At 47.9% G+C, this 21203-nt stretch overlaps 1 protein-coding gene across 3 annotated transcripts in view; it reads right to left on the bottom strand.

The window, feature by feature from the left end:
* Window positions 1-21203, bottom strand: part of TKTL1 (transketolase like 1) — a 36503-nt gene that overhangs the window by 5925 nt on the left and 9375 nt on the right. For 2 of the 3 annotated variants that reach the window (XM_032265267.1, XM_032265265.1), the window contains 7 exons: window positions 18529-18626; window positions 16906-17097; window positions 16695-16822; window positions 14935-15128; window positions 9759-9923; window positions 4377-4533; window positions 2053-2183 (listed from right to left, as the gene is read on the bottom strand). In XM_032265267.1, coding sequence (XP_032121158.1) covers window positions 2053-2183; window positions 4377-4533; window positions 9759-9923; window positions 14935-15128; window positions 16695-16822; window positions 16906-17097; window positions 18529-18626 — 1065 coding nt within the window. Of the gene's footprint in view, window positions 1-2052; window positions 2184-4376; window positions 4534-9758; window positions 9924-14934; window positions 15129-16694; window positions 16823-16905; window positions 17098-18528; window positions 18627-21019; window positions 21081-21203 lie in introns of those variants that run through there. The other variant, XM_032265266.1, reaches the window with a different exon arrangement.

The raw sequence follows: 21203 nt of genomic DNA, 5'->3' as shown, positions 1-21203 counted from the left end.
AACACTAGTTCACGGCAGAGCACTGACTCGCATTGACTAGAAACTCAGAAAAGAATGTTAAAATGTTAGTTTTTGCAACAATAGCTTATAATGCTTCATCCTCAGGAAGACCATAAACATCTATTTGAATACAAGATGCCTTGCTCCTTTCCCAGTAAAATGTAAGCACGTTTTTATGACCAATTTGAGCACATAAACGTTTATGAGCATAAATCAACACTTGTGTGTCTAAAGAATTTGTTAATTTATATACATATTAATGGATGCATTATAAACAAATGTATAAATACGCTATAATCCATCTTGATTCAGTGTCTTCACCAAGACATAACTCAGCTGCAGTAAAATGCACACGTCCTAAGTGCAGCACTTCCTGAATGCGCTGCCCAGTGCAGAGTCCTCGTCCCAGCCCAGCAGCATCATTGCCAGCAGAGCTCCCCAGCGCCTCTTTCCAGTCACTCTCCCCCTACTAAGAAGCAACCTCTACTCTCATTTCTTTTTGTTTGTTTTGTTTTTTGAGACAAAGTCTCACTCTCTTGCCCAGGCTGGAGTGCAGTGGTGCGATCTCAGCTCACTGTAACCTCTGCCTCCCGGGTTCAAGAGATTCTCCTGCCTCAGCCTCTCGAGTAGGTGGGACTACAGGGGCGTGCCACCACGCCCAGCTAATTTTTTGTATTTTTAGTAGAGACGGAGTTTCACTGTGTTAGCCAGGATGGTCTCAATCTCCTGACGCTGTCATCTACCCGCCTTGGCCTCCCAAAGTGCTGGGATTACATGTGTGAGTCACTGTGCCCGGCTTCTGATTTCTGTCACCTAATCTTGTTTTGCCTCTCTTGACCTTTTTAGAAATGAAATCCTACAGCATGTGTGAAATCATAGAACAATCTCCAAGATAAACTAAGTTTAGAAGTATGCAATTGGCCAGACTCAGTTGCTCATGCCTGTAATCCCAGCACTTAGGGAGGCCAAGGCGGGTGGATCACTTGAGGCCAAGAATTTTGAGACTAACCTGGCCAACGTGGCGAAGCCCCATCTCTCCCAAAAAATACAAAAATTAGGCAGGGTGTGACAGCTTACGCCTGTAAATCTAGCACTTTGGGAGGCCGAAGCGGATGGATCACGAGGTCAGGTGTTAAGACCAGCCTGGCCAACGTGGTGAAACCTCGTCTCTATGAAAAATACAAAAATTAGCCAGGTGTGGTGGCAGGCGCCAGTAATCCTAGCTACTCGGGAGGCTGAGGCAGAGAACTGCTTGAACCCAGGACGTGGAGGTTGGAGTGACCTGGGATCGCGCCACTGCACTCCAGCCTGGGCGACAGATCAAGAGTCTGTCTCAAAAAAAAAAAAAAAAAGTACAGGATAGTATGTAAAGTGGGAGCCCACTTATAAAAAAAAGTCAAAGAAATGACCATGAGTGCTTGGAAAGGAAACGTACAGTACCCACCTTGACTGTGCCAGGGGTTACCTGTGTGGGGCGCGGGTGAGGTGCAGGGTGGTAAGGGGCACCTGCTGAAAGTTAGTGGGAGAGGCTGGAAAGATCAAGAGCACGCTGCCTTGTCTCCTGTGCAGCTCGGTTCTGAACAGGAATTGGATTCTGTCCGTCTGAGGCCTTTGTACAACATCCCACACTCTTACCCCAGGGTCCATCTGCAGTGGCTCCTATCACCTGCTCTCCAGCTTCCTGGATGTCTGGAGGCAGCAGGAGCTTCTTCACCCCTGGCTGCAGCCACCGGGGCTAATGGTACATACAATCTGGACTCTGCCTGGAGCTTGCTCCTGCTGCTTCCAAAGCACCCTCTGTTAAACACCTTCTCCTGTTTACAATACTCAAAACGGTCCCTGGTTCTTCTGCTGAGACCTGATGAGACAGGTAGTTAGGTTTTGTTCAATATCCTGCACTGTTTGAATCTTTTACAAAGCAAATGTATTCATATGCATAATCACCTGTTTTTGTAAAGAATTCTATCACCAAAGTTTCTATCATGAATATCACTTTTATGCTGAGAAAAAAACCCAATCATCAGTATGAAACTAGTGTCCCCCTAAAGATACCTTGGCATTGGCTGCCAGAGAAACAGCATGCTCCGTAGAGACGGCATCACTTGGATAGAAAATGGTGCACATGGGAATGGTTCGGAACATGGCTATATCATCCAGGGCCATCTGGGAAGCGCCATCTTCACCTAAGAGAACCACAGCCCGATGAAAACATGAGCATAACCCCATGAGAAACCGCCCTCCGTCCCCTTCTAGCTCTGAAGAACCAATTATTCCTATTGCCATGCGGTCAGAGCCCCATAAATGGTCTGACTGCATCCTTGTAACTAATTCGTGTTGTGTTCTTGCACATCTGTCTCCCTTGAGATTACACTGTGACACCTCAGGTTAGGCTCCCAGCTGACTCTTCAGATGGAACACTCCAAGCTACTGTCCACGATGGCTGAGCATTGGTGGCCTGAGTTTTCCCTGCTAAGCCTCTGACACCCTGTTCTCAGCTTTGTTCTCCAAGGTCTGCCGTCTCTTTTCTACACCCAGAGATTGGGTTTTGCATAGCAGTGGTCTTTTGCATTTCTCCGGGCCTTCCAAGTAGCTAGCACTCCTTTAAGGCACTCTGGGGGTGCTACAGGGTGCTTTAGGGTATATCTGGGAACAGAGTTTCTGGCCAGAAATGTGAAAAAGAAATCTTAATGTGCACTGGGCAGCTTAGCTCTTCTCAGCTAGGAAGGGGACAGGGGACTGTCACCATGCACACTGCCTTGCCTAGGACAACTGTCTAACCTCTAACAGCTCAGCTTTTTTTAAAAAAAAAAATTTTTTTTTTTTTGAGATGGAGTCTCACTCTGTTGCCTAGGCTGGAGTGCAGTGGCACAATCTCAGCTCACTGCAACTTCCGCCTCCCGGGTTCAAGTGATTCTCCTGTCTCAGCCTCCCATGTAGCTGGGAGTACAGGCACCAGCCACCATGCCTAATTTTTGTAGTAGAGACGAGGTTTCACCATGTTAGTCAGGCTGGTCTGGAACTCCTGACCTCCTTGGGTGATCCACCTACCTCAGCCTCCCAAAGTGCTGCGATTACAGGTGTGAGCAACTGTGCCAGACTTTTTTTTTCTTTTTTGAGAGAGAGTCTGGTTCTGTCTCCAGGCTGGAGTGCAGTGGTGTGATCTTGGCTCACTGCAGCCTCTGCCTCCTGTCTCAGCCTCCCGAGAAGCTGGGAATACAGGCGCATGCCACCAGGCCCAGCTAGTTTTCTATTTTTAGTAGAGACAGCGTTTCACTGGGCGCTGGGATTACAGGCCTGAGCCCCTGTGTTCAGCCTTCCGCCTCTTCTTTGGATTGGATCTAGAGCCACTTCTCCATGTGACTATTTCAAAACGGACACTGAGCACAGCTGCAGGTGGACTCAGGGCCCCTTTCCTAGGCCCTTCTGCCCCTGCAATGCTGCTGCGCCTCCAGTTTCACCCAGACAGTTGTGATTCCAGCTCCCTCTAGAGCCATCTCATCCAGCCTCATTTTCCCAAGGAGTCCCTGAGCTGACTCCCAGTATGCACCTCCAGCATTCTAGAAGCAAGTGTGTGCAGCCACACCTACTGAGCCCACCTGCCTGCCACAGGCACGCCAGCTGGCTCATCTTTCCCATGTTATTTCTGTTGTTCAAGAAAATGACTCCCTGATGTTTCCCAAGAGAGAAAACCCTGGAGACTTGTGTTTTTTCACACCATTGCAGAGCGCTCCATCTGTTAGACACACTCACCTCTTTCACTCTCAGATCCCCCACTCCCGGCTTCCTCCCCTACCACCTTGCACACCTGGTTTCAATCCCCTCTCTGGCTTCCCGTTGCCTGTGGTTTCCTTCTAGCCCACCTGCCAGGTTAATGCTATTCTGAGAAGGGCGTGTTTGTAAGTTACTTGCCTTGTATCATGTTCCAGGGTTCCTGCTGCTCCAGGCAGGAAGGTAGGGGTGGCGGTCCAGCCCCCCTCCCACCTGAGCTGGCTATGCAGCCAGCCAGAATTCTTGTTTTCCTCTGTTCATTCGGTTCACGCTCAAGACTGCAACCACAGCGAGGGCAGAAAGGGGTCCACGACCCTGCTACCCCTGTCCATAATCTGCACACACCTCAACACAGAAGGGTCACTCAGGATCAGCAGCCGCTTTTCACAGTCTGAAAGTGGGACAGTCAACAGCACCACCGACAGACACACTTCAAAAGTTGCCGACTGCCTGATACTTTAAAATACAATATGGCTTTTTCAAACAAAAAGGCCTGAATAATCAAACTTCATGGAACCATAAGGAAATTCACGGTTTAACCTATTCCATGTTCATTTTTCTCTGTGAAGGAGGAGAGCTACCAAAATGATGGCATTTAGAACCCTTACCCACAGATACCCCACAGTGGGAGCCAATAATGTTGATGTTGCTTTCAGAGATGGCTCCCATCCGGATCTGATCAAATGCTCGGGTCAGAAAGGCAGCAAAGGTGCTAACAAATGCAATGGTCCGCCCATGGGAGGCACAGCCCAGCGCCACGCTCACCTGCAACACAGAGAACACGAATAGTAACATCCCTGGACACTGCCCCCACCACCCCTTCCCCACAGCCCCCATGGTAACCACTATTCTGCACCTGCTGAACTGCTCTCAGTTCTAGCGTGTGTCCTTCCCACGCCCCTCTTTCCTCAAACCCTGGGCACCCGTCCGTCCTTCCTGCTCAGACGGTGCCCTTACCTCATAGCTCCTAGGGAGCAAGAGATTAGTCTCCTCCGCCTGCCCTCTTGGTGCCCACAGCTTTCCAGGGTCCACGCCCCACCGGGTCATCCTGAATCCTGGCCTGTTCCTGCTTCCTCACAGGGGTCTCCCGCCATGCAGCTTCCTCTCCCCCTCTTGTGCTACTTCCCTTTCTCTTGGATCACTTAATTTCCATTCAGGAGTGTGCAAGCACTTTTAATCTTCCCGCCCCACCTCCGCCTTGTCCTGCCTCCAGAGCTTGCCCCACATCTGGGTTTTCTGCAGTGAAGTTCTCACAAATTGTATACAGTCATTGCCCCTGCCTTCTCATTTCCCACGGTCTTCCCAACCTACTTCATCTAGGCTACCATCCCCATGAGGGACCTCGAAGCCACAAAACCAAGAAGCTTCTGGACCTCGGCTGGCTGTGACTTGACTTGGCCCCTGATCGTTTCCTCCTGTCGCCTCATGGGTGCTGCTGGGGCAAGTCCTCAGGGCCCTGTGCACCGTCAGGAAGTCGCCTCTGGCCCAGTGCTCCCCTGATCTGCATTCTGGTAATGACCCCCACTTTACACTGCTATTCCTTGCCCCGCTTTCCCAGAAGTCTGAACTCAAATATCCCAGTAGGCTTCAAACTAGAACTCAAACCTCCCTGGGGTGACACAGGCTTTCTAAGGGGGATGTGGCTGTGGGTGTTCCACTCAAGGTCCGCAACTCCAGATCAACTCTGTCTACATTCATTTGCCAAAAAGAGGGTCTGTGTTCCCCTCTGTTTTTTTTTTTTTTTTTTTTTTGGAGACATGCAAGTCTTGCTCTGTTGCCCAGGCTGGAGTGCAGTGGCGTGATCTCTGCTCACTGCAACCTCCGCCTCCCAGGTTCAAGCGATTCTCGTGCCTCAGCTTCCTGAGTAGCTGGGATTACAGGCACCTGCCACAATGCCCAGCTAATTTTTCTACTTTTAGTAGGAAGTTTCACCATGTTGGCCAGGCTGATCTCGAACTCCTGATCTCAGGTGATCCACCTGCCTCAGCCAGCCTCCCAAAGTGCTGGGATTACAGGTGTTAGCTACCTACAGGTGTAGGCCACCGCCCCCAAATCTCCCACTGTCTCTTTTAACAATCACCTTCTAGCAACCTGATCCCCAAAGGGCATGCTCTCAGCTACCTGACTCTTACAGGAGGATCATCCTGGAGTATAGAACCTCCAGAGCCAAGTAAAGAAGACAAAATTTGAAATAAGTATACTGGTGAAGAGAAAACAAACTTAATTAATGAAACGGTCAACTCTGCAAGTAATTTTTTTTTTTTTTTTTTTTTGAGATGAAGTCTTGGTCTGTGTAGCCAGGATGGAGTGCAGTGGTGTGATCTTAGCTCACTGCAACCTCCACCTCCTGAGTTCAAGCGATTCTCCTGCCTCAGCCTCCCAAGTAGGTAGTTTGGACTACAGGTGTGCACCACCGCGCCCAGCTGCTTTTTTGTCTTTTAGTAGAGACGGGGTTTCACCATGTTGGCCAGGATGGTCTCGATCTCCAGACCTCATGATCCACCTACCTCGGCCTCCCAAAGTGCTGGGATTACAGGCGTGAGCCACCGCGCCCAGCTGCTTTTTTGTCTTTATTAGTAGAGACGGGGTTTTACCATGTTGGCCAGGATGGTCTCGATCTCCAGACCTCATGATCCACCTACCTCGGCCTCCCAAAGTGCTGGGATTACAGGCGTGAGCCACCGCGCCCGGCCTCTGTAAGTAATTTTTATAAACAACTTTACATGAAAGATCGCTATGTGATTGTGATTTTTTTGGCTTATAACTGGGAAGGAATTTAAAGAATTGAGTGACATTCCTCCAACAAAATTTCCCTTCCCATCTACTTATTTATGTAAGGTTTCATAGCACTTACATCATTAAAATGAAAAACAGGAATAGAATCTGTTCTGAATGTTATCACATTCAAATTACAAGTATGTTCATCCACTAACATGCAAGCCAATAATAAAAACTGTATCTCAGTCCAGAAAAAAATCTAATGCTCAGAGGCCTATAATTTTTTTTAAAAAGCTATCAATTTATATGCATACTTTTGTTGCAAAAAAATGATAGGACAATCAATAAAAGGCTTTCATGCATAAAGATATATTGGGGAAATGAATCGAATGGAAATTGGAAACCACGTAGAAAAAGGGATTTAATTTCTGACAAACAAAAGTGGCTTGGCATGAATTTTTTAAAAATTAGAGACCAGGTCTCACTGTTGTTCAAGGCTGGTCTTGAACTCCTGAACTCCAGCAATCCTCCAGCTTCAGCCTCCCAAAGTGCTGGGATTACAGGTGTGAGCCACTATGCCCAGCCAATGTCATCTTTAATTGCACAATTTGAGTATTAAAGTATCAAAAAGGTCAACATATGAGCAACTATATCCTTTGCAACTATTTAAATTTGTGACTAAAAATTTAGATGTGGCCAGGTGTGGTGGCTCATGCTCATAGTCCCAGCTCCTCAGGAGGCTGAGGCCAGAGGATCCCTTGAGCTCAGGAGTTTGAGGCTGCAGTGAGCCATGACTGCGCCACTGCATTCCAGCCTGGGCGACAGAGCAAGACTCCATCTCTACATTACAAAAAATAAAAACAAAAAAACGATGTCAGCTTAAAACTAGGACAAGGGATATGTAGTTTAGAAAACTGCATTTAGTGGTATGGAGCAGAACATGTGAAAATGACTGATCTACTACCCAACCATCCGACACCACTGTCTCCCCCCGCACATCTAACAGGTGCTCTGACCCCCTGGGCCCACACAGAGCTCCTGTTGGTGTCCCCGGTCTACTCTTCTCCCAATCTTGTCAATCTCAAGAGGTGACACCACCTTCCCCCAGGTGCTGCTGCCCACATTCGAGTGCCAACCTTGGTTCTTGCCCTGACACCTGCTGCTGGGCATCCTGCTGGCTCTCCTGATAAGGCAATATATGACAAGTCTGCTTTTCTCTGACTCCACAGCTACTGCCCTGGTCCAAGCCACCCTCTCCTTTCCCTCCCTTTCCTGAATGAAGCCATTCTCCACTCTTCAGAGTTTCAGAAAACGCAGGCTGCTGCTCTCCTGCTTAAAGCCCTCCAGTGGCTTCCCAGCAAACTGCAAGAGAAGCAGAGATGCTGAACAGCGCCCCTCGAAGGCCCCGTGTGACCTGGCCCTGGAGACCTCTCTGCATTCACCATGCTTCTGCCATCTGGCTTTCCCTCTGCTCCCTAAACATCCCAAGCCTGGGCCTGCCTCCAGATGGCCATGGCCCCTGCTTGGGATGCGGTCTCCCACATCTGTGCACAGCTGACTCCTCATCACCTGAGATGCAGCTTAAGTATCACCTGTGCTGAGAGGCTGTCCCTGATCGGCCCCTGGTCAAGCTCTTACACTGTAGCCACCTCTTTCAGCATGGCACTACATAACACCTGCTCGCCTCTTCTTCACAATTTTTTCCAACTGTGAGAACATGTCAGCAGGCACAGAGTAGACGACATGGCTGTGCACTGAGAGCATCAGTGAGGCAGGGAGCCAGCTTTCCGATAGGAGCATCAATCTGGAAAATTATAGATTGCATTGTTTTCCGTTCAAAACGAAAACAGCTTAACGAGCCAGGCTCGGGGGCTCACGCCTGTAATCCCAGCACTTTGGGAGGCCGAGATAGGCGGGTCACCTGAGGTCAGGAGTTTGAGACCAGCCTGACCAAAGCAGTGAATCCCCGTCTCCACGAAAAATACAAAAATTAGCGCGTGGTGGCGCACGTCTGTAATCCCAACTACTTGGGAGGGTGAGGCAAGGGAATCACCTGAACCTGGGAGGCAGAGGTTGCAGTGAGCCGAGATTGTGCCACTGCACTCCAGCCTTGGCGACAGTGCTGGACAACTGGTCTGGCAGAGGGTGGGGAGCATGGGGAGCTGGCTGGGAGCACATCTCAACAGGGCTGCTGTCTGACTTCAGTCAACTGGCATCAGGAGGGAATGCCACCCTGTGGTGGAACTTCTTCCCATTTTTCAACAGAATCCAGAAATGTGTATTCTAATAAGATCTCCTGATTCTTTTTCTTTTTTGAGAGGGGGTCTTGCTGTCTAACAGGCTGGAATGCAGCAGTACACAGCAGCCTCAAAGTCCTGGTATCAAGCATCCTCCTGCCTCAGTGTCCCGAGTAGCTGGGACTGCAGGCTCGTGCAACCACACCTGTAATCTCCTGATTTTTAAATGCCGACAACTAATTTAAAAAAAATTTTAAATACTACTTATTCCAATTAAACTTACTGTAAATAAGTCCAGCTGGCCTGTGGTTTTCTGGCTAGAATCACTGAGGTACCCAGTGCTTTTCTGGCCTCTGCATCATGATGGCGGGAGACGGGCATCATCTTCTATGATGCACAGAGCTTCAGCATTCAAAGGGCTCACTGGCATTAACTCCTTCCTCTCGAGAGGGGTGTGCTTGTGTGCGTGTGCTTCAGATACTCCTTGCATTAGTATAACTCTGGGGAGAGACTGAGGCACAGATAAGCAGAATGGCTTCGCCTAAGGCACCAGCTCTAAGTATTGTTACTTTTGTGACTGCAGTGAGTGCAATATTTGCATCTCTATCGTGTATGAGGCCCCTTTACGGTGAAGAGAAAACACCCTGCATTCTCTGTGGCTCCTCAACTGATGTGCCTCCGGGTGGTGGTAGAATTGGGCAGAGGGAGCTACTAGGGAGCTTGGGATGCTTCAGGCCCAGAGCCCTGGCTTCAGATGGCTCTAGGCTCAGAGGACCCACTGTCTGTGGCCTTGGGCCTGCTGCCCTCAGCCAACTTTGAAAGGGTGCTCACAGATGAGTAGTCTATTCCAGCTCTCCTAGCACACCTAGAAGCCACCTTTCAGACTCTACCTGGCTACCTGCCTCCTGTTTCCCTGGAGATTTTTTCCCAGTCCTTTTGCATTCAGAAATTGAAAGAAAAACTAGCACAGGCTGGGCCTCCTGTGTCCAATGGGCCATGGATTATGAGAATCCCCAGGAGACACTACACACTCACCATGTTTTGTTCAGCCATAAAGCACTCGATGAAACGCTCAGGGTACTCTTTGTTGAATATCTCAGAAAAGGTAGAGTACTTGGTGTCGCCATCCAGCACAATGACTCTGTCGTTTGCATCGCCCAGCTTAGCCAGAGCCAAGCCACATGCTTTCCGAGTAGCTATCTAGAAGAAATAAAGAATCAGGTGGTAGAGTTTCTTCAAATGCATTTAGAAAGAACGACTACAGAAGGAAGGTACCATATTGTAGAATGACAAATTGTCATCTCTCTTGGAGAAAGTAGATTTGTGATTCACCAAAAATTTCCTTTAATGTCATAAACATGGATTGTTAGTCAATCTTAAACCCATGCTAAACGGCTGATGTGGCAAGCAGTTTTTCTCAAAGTGTGCTCTTTTTAGTTACCTCCATCCCGGGCCCCCACTTCTCAAGCAGGCGAATGCTCCACAGCTCTAGGGTGAGATTTCTGACATTACTAGTTCTTAGCATATTTTTCAAATTACTTGACTAGGCACAATGACTCATACCTGTAATCCCAGCACTTTGGGAGGCTGAGCCAGGCAGATCACCTGAGCTCAGGAGTTCAAGACCAGGCCTGGCCAACATGGTAAAACACCGTCTCTACTAAAATACAAAAAAATTAGCTGGGCATGGTGGCGGGTGCCTGTAGTCCCAGCTACTTGGGAGGCTGAGGCAGGTGAATCGCTTGAACCCAGGAGGCAGAGGTTGCAGTGAGCCGAGATTGTGCCACTGCGCTCCAGCCTGGGTGACTCAGCGAGACTCCATCTCAAAAAAAAATAAAAAGATGTTGAATTTTATGAATTGTTTTTGTTTACTTCCCCTGACCCCCACTTCCTTTGACCTAATAGTAGAACAGTGAATTCTATTCCTATGTCTCCTGGCTTGAGTCATCTGCATTACTAATTTGAGCTCATGGATTCATTTAATTTTTTTAATGTACTAATGCAGCTGAGATGAGTTAACGTTCTGTTTATAATTTTTATGTTGGTATTCATAAATCAAGTTGCTCTACAGTTTTCTTTAGGCTAGCTTTGTCACATTTTCACTTCACAAATGAATCAGGATGCCATTTTCACCTTCCTCTGTACTGGGAAAAAATTTGCAACAGTTTAGAAATCACTCTTTTCATAAAGGTTAAAAGTTAGTCAGTCACTCTTACTAACCTAGTGAGCCTGGCTGCTTTGGAGGTATAGTGCCTGGATAGTTTTCTCCATTTTTTCTAGGGCTACTGATCCATTTAAGTTTTTTGAACCTCTTTTAGTCACTTTGGTATTTTATGCATTCCTAAAAACGCTCCTGCCCTTTTTACATTTTCATACCAATCATACATCTATGGAGTTATACAGTTTTCTCAAAATTCTTTTTTTTTTTTTGAGACAGTGTCTCGCTATGTTGCCGAGTCGAGTACAGGAGTGCAGAACTCACAGCAACCTCCTCCCGCCTCCTAGGTTCAGGCGATTCTCCTGCCTCAGCCTCCTGAGTAGCTGGGATTACAGGCGTGCACTACCACACCCAACTAATTTTTGTATTTGTAGTAGAAACGGAGTTTCATCATGTTGGCCAGGCTGAGTCTTCTCCTAATTCTTTAAATGCTCTCTGCATCTGTCATAATCTCTTTCCAATGACTAAGTTCACGTATTTATGTTTTTATCCCCTTGATTAATGGCTTGTCTAATAGATCAGCAATCAAAGAGCCAGCTCTTAGATCTGTACCCCATTCATGTGGCTTCTTTTTGAATTCACTGACTTTTGATAAACTGGCTTGCTTCCTTAATAAATTTTGTCCAGTTAGAATGGTGATCATTAAAAAATCTGGAGACAACAGATGCTGGAGAGGATGTGGAGAAATAGGAACACTTTTACACTGTTGGTGGGAGTGTAAATTAGTTCAACCATTGTGGAAGACAGTGTGGAGATTCCTCAAGGACCTAGAAATAGAAATTCCATTTGACCCAGCAATCCCATTACTAGGTATATATCCAAAGGATTACAAATCGTTCTACTATAAGGACACGTGCACACGAATGTTCATTGCAGCACTGTTTACAATAGCAAAGACCTGGAACCAACCCAAATGCCCATCGATGATAGACTGGATAGGGAAAATGTGGCACATATACACCATGGAATATTATGCAGCCATCAAAAACGATGAGTTCGTGTCCTTTGTAGGGACATGGATGAACCTGGAAACCATCATTCTCAGCAAACTGACAGAAGAGCAGAGGATCAAACACCGCATGTTCTCACTCATAGGCGGGTGTTGAACAATGAGAACACATGGACACAGGGAGGGGAGCACTACACATTGGGGTCAGTTGGGGGGAAATAGGGGAGGGAGGGTGGGGGGTGGGAAGCTGGGGAGGGATGACAGGGGGAGAAATGCCAGATGTAGGTGATGGGGAGGAAGGCAGCAAATCACACTGCCATGTGTGTTCCTATGCAACAATTTTGCATGTTCTTCACATGTACCCCAAAACCCAAAATGCAATAAAATAAATAAATGGGAAAAAAAATAAATAAATAAATTTTGTCCTATTCATACTTCATTTTTTTTGGTCGGTGAGGGGAGATGGAGTCTTGTTCTGTCACCCAGGCTAGAATTCAGTGGCACAATTTCTGCTCACTGCAATCTCTGCCACCCGGGTTCAAGCAATTCTCCTGTCTCAGGCTCCTGAGTAGCTGTGACCACAGGCACACGCTGCCATGCCTGGCCAATTTTTTGTATTTTAGTAGAGATAGGGTTTCACTGTGTTGCCCAAGCTGGTCTCGAACTCCAGAACTCAGGCAATCCGCCTGCCTTGGCCTCCCAAAGTGCTAGGATTACAGGTGTAAGCCACCACGTCCACCCCCTACCTTTTTTTTAAGAGACAGGGTCTCACTATGTTGCTCAGGCTGGTTTTGAATGCCTGGGCTCAAGTGATCCTCCTGCCTTGACCTCCCAAAGTGTTGAGATTACAGGTGTGAGGCACTGAGACTGGCCTCTATTCATACTTCTTTTAAAAAAATTGAAGTTCCCATAATTTCACATTCTACAGACAAACGCAGCAATTTGGTGTCATTTCTCCAAATATAATTTTCTACGCCTTATAATAATGTATAATAACCCCTTTTTAAGATTTCCTACACACAAATAGAAATATACTCTATGCTGTTTTGCAACCTAAAAAGATTTACTGGCTGGGCGCGGTGGCTCACGCCTGTAATCCCAGCACTTTTGGAAGCTGAGGCAGGCGGATCACAAGGTCAGGAGTTTGAGACCAGCCTGTCCAAAATGGTGGAACCCTGTCTCTACTAAAAATACAAAAATCAGCTGGTTAGGCCGGGTACAGTGGCTCAGGCCTGTAATCCCAACACTTTGGGAGGCCGAGGCAGGCGGATCACGAGGTCAGGAGATCGAGACCATCCTGGCCAACACGGTGAAACCTCATCTCTACTAAAATATAAAAAAATTAGCTGGGCGTGGTGGCAGGTGCCTGTAGTCCCAGCTACTCAGGAAGCCGAGGCAGGAGAATCGCTTGAATCCGGGAGGCGGACGTTGCAGTGAAGCAAGATCACACCACTGTACCTCAGTCTGGTGACAGAGTAAGACTCCATCTCAAAAAAAAAAAAAAAAGACAAAAATTAGTTGGGTGTGGTAGTGGGTGCCTGTAGTCCCAGATACTCAGGAGGCTGAAGCAGGAGAGTCACCTGAACCTGGGAGGCGGAGGTTACAGTGAGCAGAGATCATGCCACTGCACTCTAGCCTGGGTGACAGAGTGAGATTGCATCTCAAAAAAAAAAAAAAAAAAAAAGATTTACTAACTTACTGGGGAAGCTCTTAGCCTTTCTTGCTGAGTTGTCTGCAATTTTGGTATCATAACCAATGTTGCAATCAACATTCATTCCCATAGGCATATCTGCAGATGGGTATTTCTGTAGGATAAATTCCTTTAAGTTGTACTGTGAACAGTTAAAGTGTTAACACATAGTGCCAGAGCACCCTTTGTTTCTTTGAGATAGCACATCACTCTGTTGCCCAGGCTGGAGTGCAGGGGCCCAATCATGGCTCACTGTTCCCTCAAACTCCTGAGCTCAGGTGATCCTCCTGCCTCAGCCTCCAAAGTAGCTGGGACCACATTATGCCACCATGCTCGGCTAATTTTTCAATTATATGTAGAGATGGGGTCTCACTACTTTGCCCAGACTAGTCTTGAACTCCTGGGCTTAAGTGGTCTTCCTGTCTTGGCCTCCTAATAGTGCTGGGATTACAGGTGTGAGCCACTGTGCCTGGCCTACCCTTCCGTGATAAGCCTTTTTCTTCCTTCTGGTTTTTGTTTTCTTCTGATTTCTCAAATATTCACCATTCATTTATTTTTAAACCCTCACTACCAGGCTAAGAAAACATAAGCAACACTCAAAATTTCTCCAACTAAAGAAGAGTCAGAAAGTGTGTCCGTCCTCCCAGGCTCGCCACCTTACTTCCTCCAGGCCATGAAGAACCTGCCTATGCTGGGTCTGCTATAATATACCAGAAGACAGGATAGAAATGTGCTGAAAACCAAAAGGACTTGATGTCCAGGGTTTTGTGCATAGTTTGATTCCTTTTTGAGGTTCTTGATGAATTGGTCTGCTTTTGTGTGTAATTTAGAGAGTAAGTTCAAAAGATCAGCCAGCCTGGGGCCACTATTTTTGGCGCAGACACAAAATTGTGGCAGTTTTGTGCACAAACCAAAGTTAGGAAGCAAGAAAGAGGCGCACCACCCCAGGAGCTAATAAATAGCAAATGACCAATCAGAAAATTCAGACGCATGTGTGAAAGCAAAAAATAAAAATCAGACCTAGTAAAAGAGAAGGCAGGGTAGGAGTGGTGAGGGGTGAAGTACTTCCTACTGGGTGCAATGTCCACTACTCAGGTGCTGGGTGCACCGAAAGCCCAGATCTCACCATGACATGGACATCCATGTGACACAACTGCACTTTGCACCCCTAAAGCTATTTTTTAAAAATGGTAAACTTATTTTTATTGTTTATAAACTGTTAGTTATATGTCACACTACTAATTGGTTCGTCCATGGAGACCAGAATAAATGAAGAATCCTGCATATATAAGAACATTAGAGAACAAAGTAGGTGATGTCCCTGATTTATCCAATTCTCCAACTTTCTGCCTACCTTGTCACCAACTCTGTAATCAGGTGGAGGGGTCATCCTTACATCCATGATGTTGATTTCAGGGAAGTCCTCGATGGGGGGCTGTGGATCAAGGTTCCTGCTGGTTTCTATCTGGCTCTCAATTAATTTGATAATGGCATCTGCTCTTTCTCTTGGCATTGGCTTTCCATGCCAACTTTCTGCATCCTCCATACCTGTAAGGAAACAAATAAATGCTTTTTTTTTTTTTTTGAGATGGAGTTTCGCTCTTGTTACCGAGGCTGGAGTGCAATGGCGCGATCTTGGCTCACCGCAACCTCCGCCTCCTGGGTTCAGGCAATTCTCCTGCCTCAGCCTCCCGAGTAGCTGGGATTACAGGCACGCACCACCATGCCCAGCTAATTTTTTGTATTTTTAGTAGAGACGGGGTTTCACCATGTTGACCAGGATGGTCTCGATCTCTTGACCTCGTGATCCACCCACCTTGGTCTCCCAAAGTGCCTGGGCCCAGCCCATTCCATAAATGTTTGACGAGTGCCTATGAGGTCACCTGAAAAAGACGTCATCTTAGGACTCCCAGGAGGACCTGGCAAAGAAGGCCTGGGATGCTGGTGCAGCCAGAGAAAATAGCTTGGATAAAGGCCCTGAGGCTTTTTGTTTTGTTTTGAGATGGGGGTCTCACACTATGACTCCCCAGGCTGGATGGAGTGCAGTGGTGTGATCATAACTCACCACAGCTTCCAACTCCTTGGGCTCAAGTGATCCTCCTGCCTCTGCCTCCTAAGTAGCTGGGATTATAGGTGCAAGCCACCACACCTAGCTATGCCCCTGAGGGCCACTGGTGAGTGGAAGTGAGAATGAGAAGACACGGCTGGAGAGACAGGTATGGCCAATCATGGAGGGTGGGTCTTGTGGGTATAAGGAGTTTGAGTTTCATCCAAAGCAAGACTGGAAACCACTGAAGGGTCTGCAGTGGGGAAAGTGACTGATGAGATCCAGTATAGAAAGATCACTGTGGCAGCAGTGTAGAGACTGCTGTGGAGGGAGGTTGACTGGAACTTTGGGAGAGATGATACGTGTGGCATCATGGGAGTAGAGATGCGGAGGAGGGAATGGATCCAAGATGCAAGCTAGGGTACTGGGTGTGTGTGTGGGCATGAGGGGAGGCAGAGGCAAGGACAAGACCCAGGGTTCTGCCAGGTGCACACTGGTAAAATCATTTACTGAACAGAAGGTACCAGAGTAAAACTATATTTTCGGAAGGAGTCAGAACAGTTTTATTCTAAAATGTCTATAGTCTTTTGAAAAAAACCAGGAATCACACTCTTTGTAATGAGTTAAGCTTGAGATAAACAATTTCAGCTGTCAGCCTTGAAATGTGCTAGTTGGTTATTCCAAGCTCCCTTCTTCCCCAGCTCCCAGGGTTCTTCCACATGGTGTGGGTCTAGGCATGTGTGTCCGTATGCACACTCTGATTTCTGCACCTGCTCACACAGAACCCTTTCTGATTCTATAACCGTAGAGACTGTTCCTCATCAGTCCTCTGATGGGCTGTACTCCTAGCCACTCCCTCGTGCAGATAAAACATCACTATTCACCTGCTAGGGCTTTTGATGTCCCCTCCTATCCTAAGCAGACACTAGCTAGTGGAAAGAAGGGAGCAGGAGCCTCTAGCATATACTCGGGCAGAAGTGCATTCACTAAATCAGCCATCCGCCTAGACCCGGCTAGGCCTCTCCTGTCTCTTCTGCTGAGCGGACAGGAAGAAAACGCTTGCTTACTTGGTGTGCCCCGGCCCTTGAAGGTCTTGGCCACCACAGCAGTGGGTTTGTGCTTCACCTGAGAGGCCCGCCAGAACACCTGGCACAGTGCCTCCACGTCCCGGCCGTCCGCCACGTAAGTGTTCCACCTGCCAACAGAGGAGCAGGCTGCATTACAAGAGATGAAGGGGGTGGGACAGAATGGAAATCAAGCACCATAGAATACAGTTACCCGAAGGCTTCGCAGCGCCTCTGATAGATGTCTATGCTGTGCTCAGAGGGCAGCGCACCACTGTGTCCCAGGCGGTTCACATCAAAGATCGCCACGAGATTGTCCAGACTGTAGTACGAAGCAAAGGCCATTGCCTCCCAGACAGAGCCTTCTGAGGACTCGCCGTCACTCATGAGGCAGAACACCCGGTAGCTGGAGCAAGAGAAGAGAGGTTTAGGACCCTGCGGGGGCTCATCTGGACCAACCAAGCAAATGCATTTCAGGAGAAATGGAAGCAACTGGAGGGGCTGCTCCAGATCATTGGCTTCCCAGCGCAATTTTCCTCATCAACTCTGCCCCAACCTGGCAGCTAAGGAAGCCAAGCGTGGAAAGCCTGGGCCTCACAAACAGGCTTTGTCTTTGGCTATAGTTTTCTCATTCTAGCTGTAAAGCAACTTTCAAGTTCTTCTGCATTTCCTCATCAACCAGCAAACAGGGCCAAATGAAAGGGGAAGAAAGCAGCCCCCTTAAGTCCCCCGAACACTTACACATTCAAATTCCTGCCAAGTTTCCTTTTACAGCATTGCCACCTTCTAAGATTTTTTTTTTTGAGACAGAGTCTCGCTCTGTCACCCAGGCTGGAGTACAGTGGCGTGATCTCAGCTCACCACAACCTCCACCTCCTGGGTTCAAGCAATTCTCCTGCCTCAGCCTCCCGAGTAGTTTAGATTATAGGCCTGCAAGACCATGCTCGGCTAATTTTTGTACTTTAAGAGACAGGGTGTTTCACTACGTTGGCCTGGCTGGTCTTGAACTTCTGACCTCAGGTGATCTGCTCTCCTCAGCCTCCCAAAGTGCTGGGATTACAAAGTGCTGGGATTACAGGCGTGAGCCACAGTGCCCGGCTGCCCCCTTCTAGTTCTGATCTTACAACTTATTTAAAATAATCACAACAATCAAAAATCCCACCTTGGGAACATGTTCTGCTATGAAATAAACTCCTCCACAACCAGCGATATTGAGTGCTTGCATCAAGAAAACACACCTGGCCAGGTGCAGTGGCTCACGCCTGTAATCCCAACACTTTGAGAGGCCGAGGCAGAAGGATCACCTGAGGTCAGGAGTTCGAGACCAGCCTGGCCAAGATGGCGAAACCCCATCTCTACTAAAAATATAAAAATTAGCCAGGCATGGTAGTGCATGGCCGTAATCTCAGTTCCTCGGGAGGCTGAGGCAGGAGAATCGCTTGAAACTGGGAGGCGGAGGTTGCAGTGAGCCAAGATGGTGCCACTGCACTCCAGCCTGTCCACAGAGCACGACTCTGTCAAAAAAAAGAAGAAAGAAAAACAAAAAACCCCACACATCCAAGACCCCACTAACATGCCGGAAGTTTTAAAAAAGCTATCCACCCTAGGAAAAGAACGGAAAGGCAAGAGCAGCTGAAATCTTTAAACAGACCTGTGGGTGGGGGAGTGGGACAGCCATCTGAGGAGGCAAAGGGAAGGCGCCTTCCAGAGGGGTCAGCACGGGATGTGATGGGGACTGGCCCTTCAGGGCTCTCTGCCCCACGGAGATAGGTGGCTATTTCGAGACTCTAGGAAGGGGGATGCAGGGCAGTTAAATGGCTCTAGGTAAATGCCATACCTGGCCCTGTTGAAGTACTTGCCAGTATATGCCATTCCACACGCAACTCCCAGTCCTTGCCCAAGCCATCCTGTTGCCACATCCACAAATGACAGTCTCTGTTAAGAGAAGTGACCCAGTGAACCCAGATGCAGCTGCAGGACATGGTATCAGGTGGACTCACACACTGAGCACAGACTGCTCATGTCAGCTGTGCGGCAGAGCCCCGAACCAACAGCCCCTCCCCCCCACTGGGTGAGTTCTTCTTCACCCCACCCACATGCACCCCAAGCTTCAGATCAATGTTACCAGGGACAATGGGTCGAGCCCAGGGCTCAGTCTGGACTGGAAACTGGGGTGACTAAGATGACGAAGACATCCATGTCCCTGCCTAGGGAGTCATAGGTAATGCATACGGTATGACAGGGGTGGGTGGAGCTTGAGGAATAGAGAAGGTGTGCCTAAGTGCAAAGCAGAAACGTAAGGTCTGATTCTTGCCATTGTCCCATGGTCATTCCCAGTCATGTACAAATCAGATGTTTAATCCTATGGAGGGTATGGGTTCTTTTTTTTCGTTTTTGTTTTTGAGACGAAGTCTCACTCTGTCACCCAGATTGGAGTGCAGTTGTGCGATCTCAGTTCACTGCAACCTCTGCTTCCCAGGTTCAAGTGATTCTCCTGCCTCAGCGTCCTGAGTAGCTGGGACTACAGGTGTGCAACACCACGTCCAACTAGTTTTTGTATTGTTATTAGATACGGGGTTTCACCATGTTGGCCAGGATGATGATCTCGATCTCTTGACCTCATGATCTGCCCGTCTCGCACTCCCAAAGTTTGGGGATTACAGGCGTGAGCCACTGCGCCCGGCCTGGATATAGGTTCTTAAACAGAAACCAGAAACAGAATATTCTGGTTCCCTGGTTTGTAAAACTCAGGTCAACTGAGATTTTTTGTTTGTTTTTTGATGTTTATAGAAGCTTTATTTATAGTTGCCAAAACTTGGGAGTAGCCAAGATATCCTTCAGTATGTGACTGGATAAACAAACTGTGATACATCCAGATAATGTAATACTGTTCAGCACTAAAAATAAATGAACTATCAAACCATGAAAAGATGTGCAGTTAAACATATATTACTAAGTGAAAGAAGCCAATCTGAAATAAGTACATAGTGGGTAATTCCAACCATGACATGCTGGAAAAACCAAAACTATGGACACAGAGAAAAGATCAGTTAATTAAAATAAATAAATATTTTTAAAAATCAGTGGTTTTCAGATATTAGGGAAGAGATAGGGATGAATAGGCAGAGCACAGAGAACTTTTATGTCAGAGAAACTTCTTTGTATAATATTCTATAGTGTTACACGTCATTAAACATTTGTCTAATCTCACAGATTGGACAACATCAAATGTGAATACTAAAATAAACTGTGGATTCTTGGGTGATTATGATATGTCAGTGCAGATTCATCGTTAACTGAGATCTTACAAGTGGTCATCTGGAAGTGCCCATGCCTCAAACTAATCCCTTTCCACCAGCATTCTACCCCACTCCCAACATCCTGTTTGCAGGCACAGGGTCATCATTGTCCCAAGCAGAAAATGTGACCCTCTGTGGGCCACAAGGTCATGCCAAAGAGCTGCTGCACTGACGGGAGAGACCCAACTCGCAAGCACAGTGAATTTACCCAACAGCTTCTGCAGCCACCTTTTCCACCTGGTCTTGAACATCCCTGGCATCTGGTCACTGCAGTGGCCTCCCAGCCTCCCCTACAGCCATTCTCAATCTAGCCACTGGGTGTGCCTGTTAAAACTGAAGGTGACCCATCACATCCATCTCGGTTAACTATCCAAGGTCTTCCGACCTCCCACCAACTAGAGCTCAACTTTTTACACCTGTCTCCCCACCCACCCCCATCAGCTCCATCTCTCCCTCCCACTGCTCCGACATCCTGGCCTCCTGCTGCTCCTTGAATGAAGTGGGCAAACACCTGCCTCAGGGCCTTAGCACTCATGGCAGCCACTACCTGAGTGCTCATGCCTGGATATGGGCACAGCTCACTCTCCTGCCCCTTCCAAATCCCTGCTCAAGCGTCAGCACTGAGGTTTTCAGGACCATTCTTTTTCAACCAGTGCCTACCTCTTCCACTTTTAATTGATCCCAGATGCTTGGCTCCACCTGACACTTGATCTATTGACTTATAAGTTTGTTTCTTGCCTGTCGCCCTCCTCTGCTCAAACACCAGCACCATTTGATCAGAAATGAGTGGGGTCATCACTACTGTAGATGGGTGGATGCTACTTATGATTCTCAGATCTCCTGCTCCTTACTTCCTACCCTCTGCTACTCCTTGGGTGCTCTTGACCTTCCCCGGCATTCTCTGCATGCTTTGTGCCCCCCCTCCCCGAGACTCCCTTTTGGTTCTGCATTTACAGCCCAGCAGAGCTGTCCCACTCAAGTCTCTTTTGACCACGTCTCTAGCCCCATCTGCCTCCCTATGGTGCCCACCTCATTCATGCAGCAAGCTCTGGCTCCCAGGTGCCTTGCATGCCCTTGGAAGTTCTGTAACATAATGGGCCAAGGCTGGGCTCAGCAGTCAGACCAACTCTGCTTCCCTCTAGCTGTGAAGTGTGAGACCAGAGGGCCCATCTCAAAGACTTTATGGGTGCAGTGGAAACCAGAGCCCCCTCAG

The sequence above is a fragment of the Sapajus apella genome, unplaced genomic scaffold (assembly GCF_009761245.1).
Source record: "Sapajus apella isolate SASKATOON/1434 unplaced genomic scaffold, GSC_monkey_1.0 scaffold149, whole genome shotgun sequence".
Lineage (NCBI taxonomy): Eukaryota > Metazoa > Chordata > Mammalia > Primates > Cebidae > Sapajus > Sapajus apella.
The sequence above is the reverse complement of the archived record's forward strand: the minus strand, read 5'-3'. Positions and strand labels throughout refer to the sequence as shown.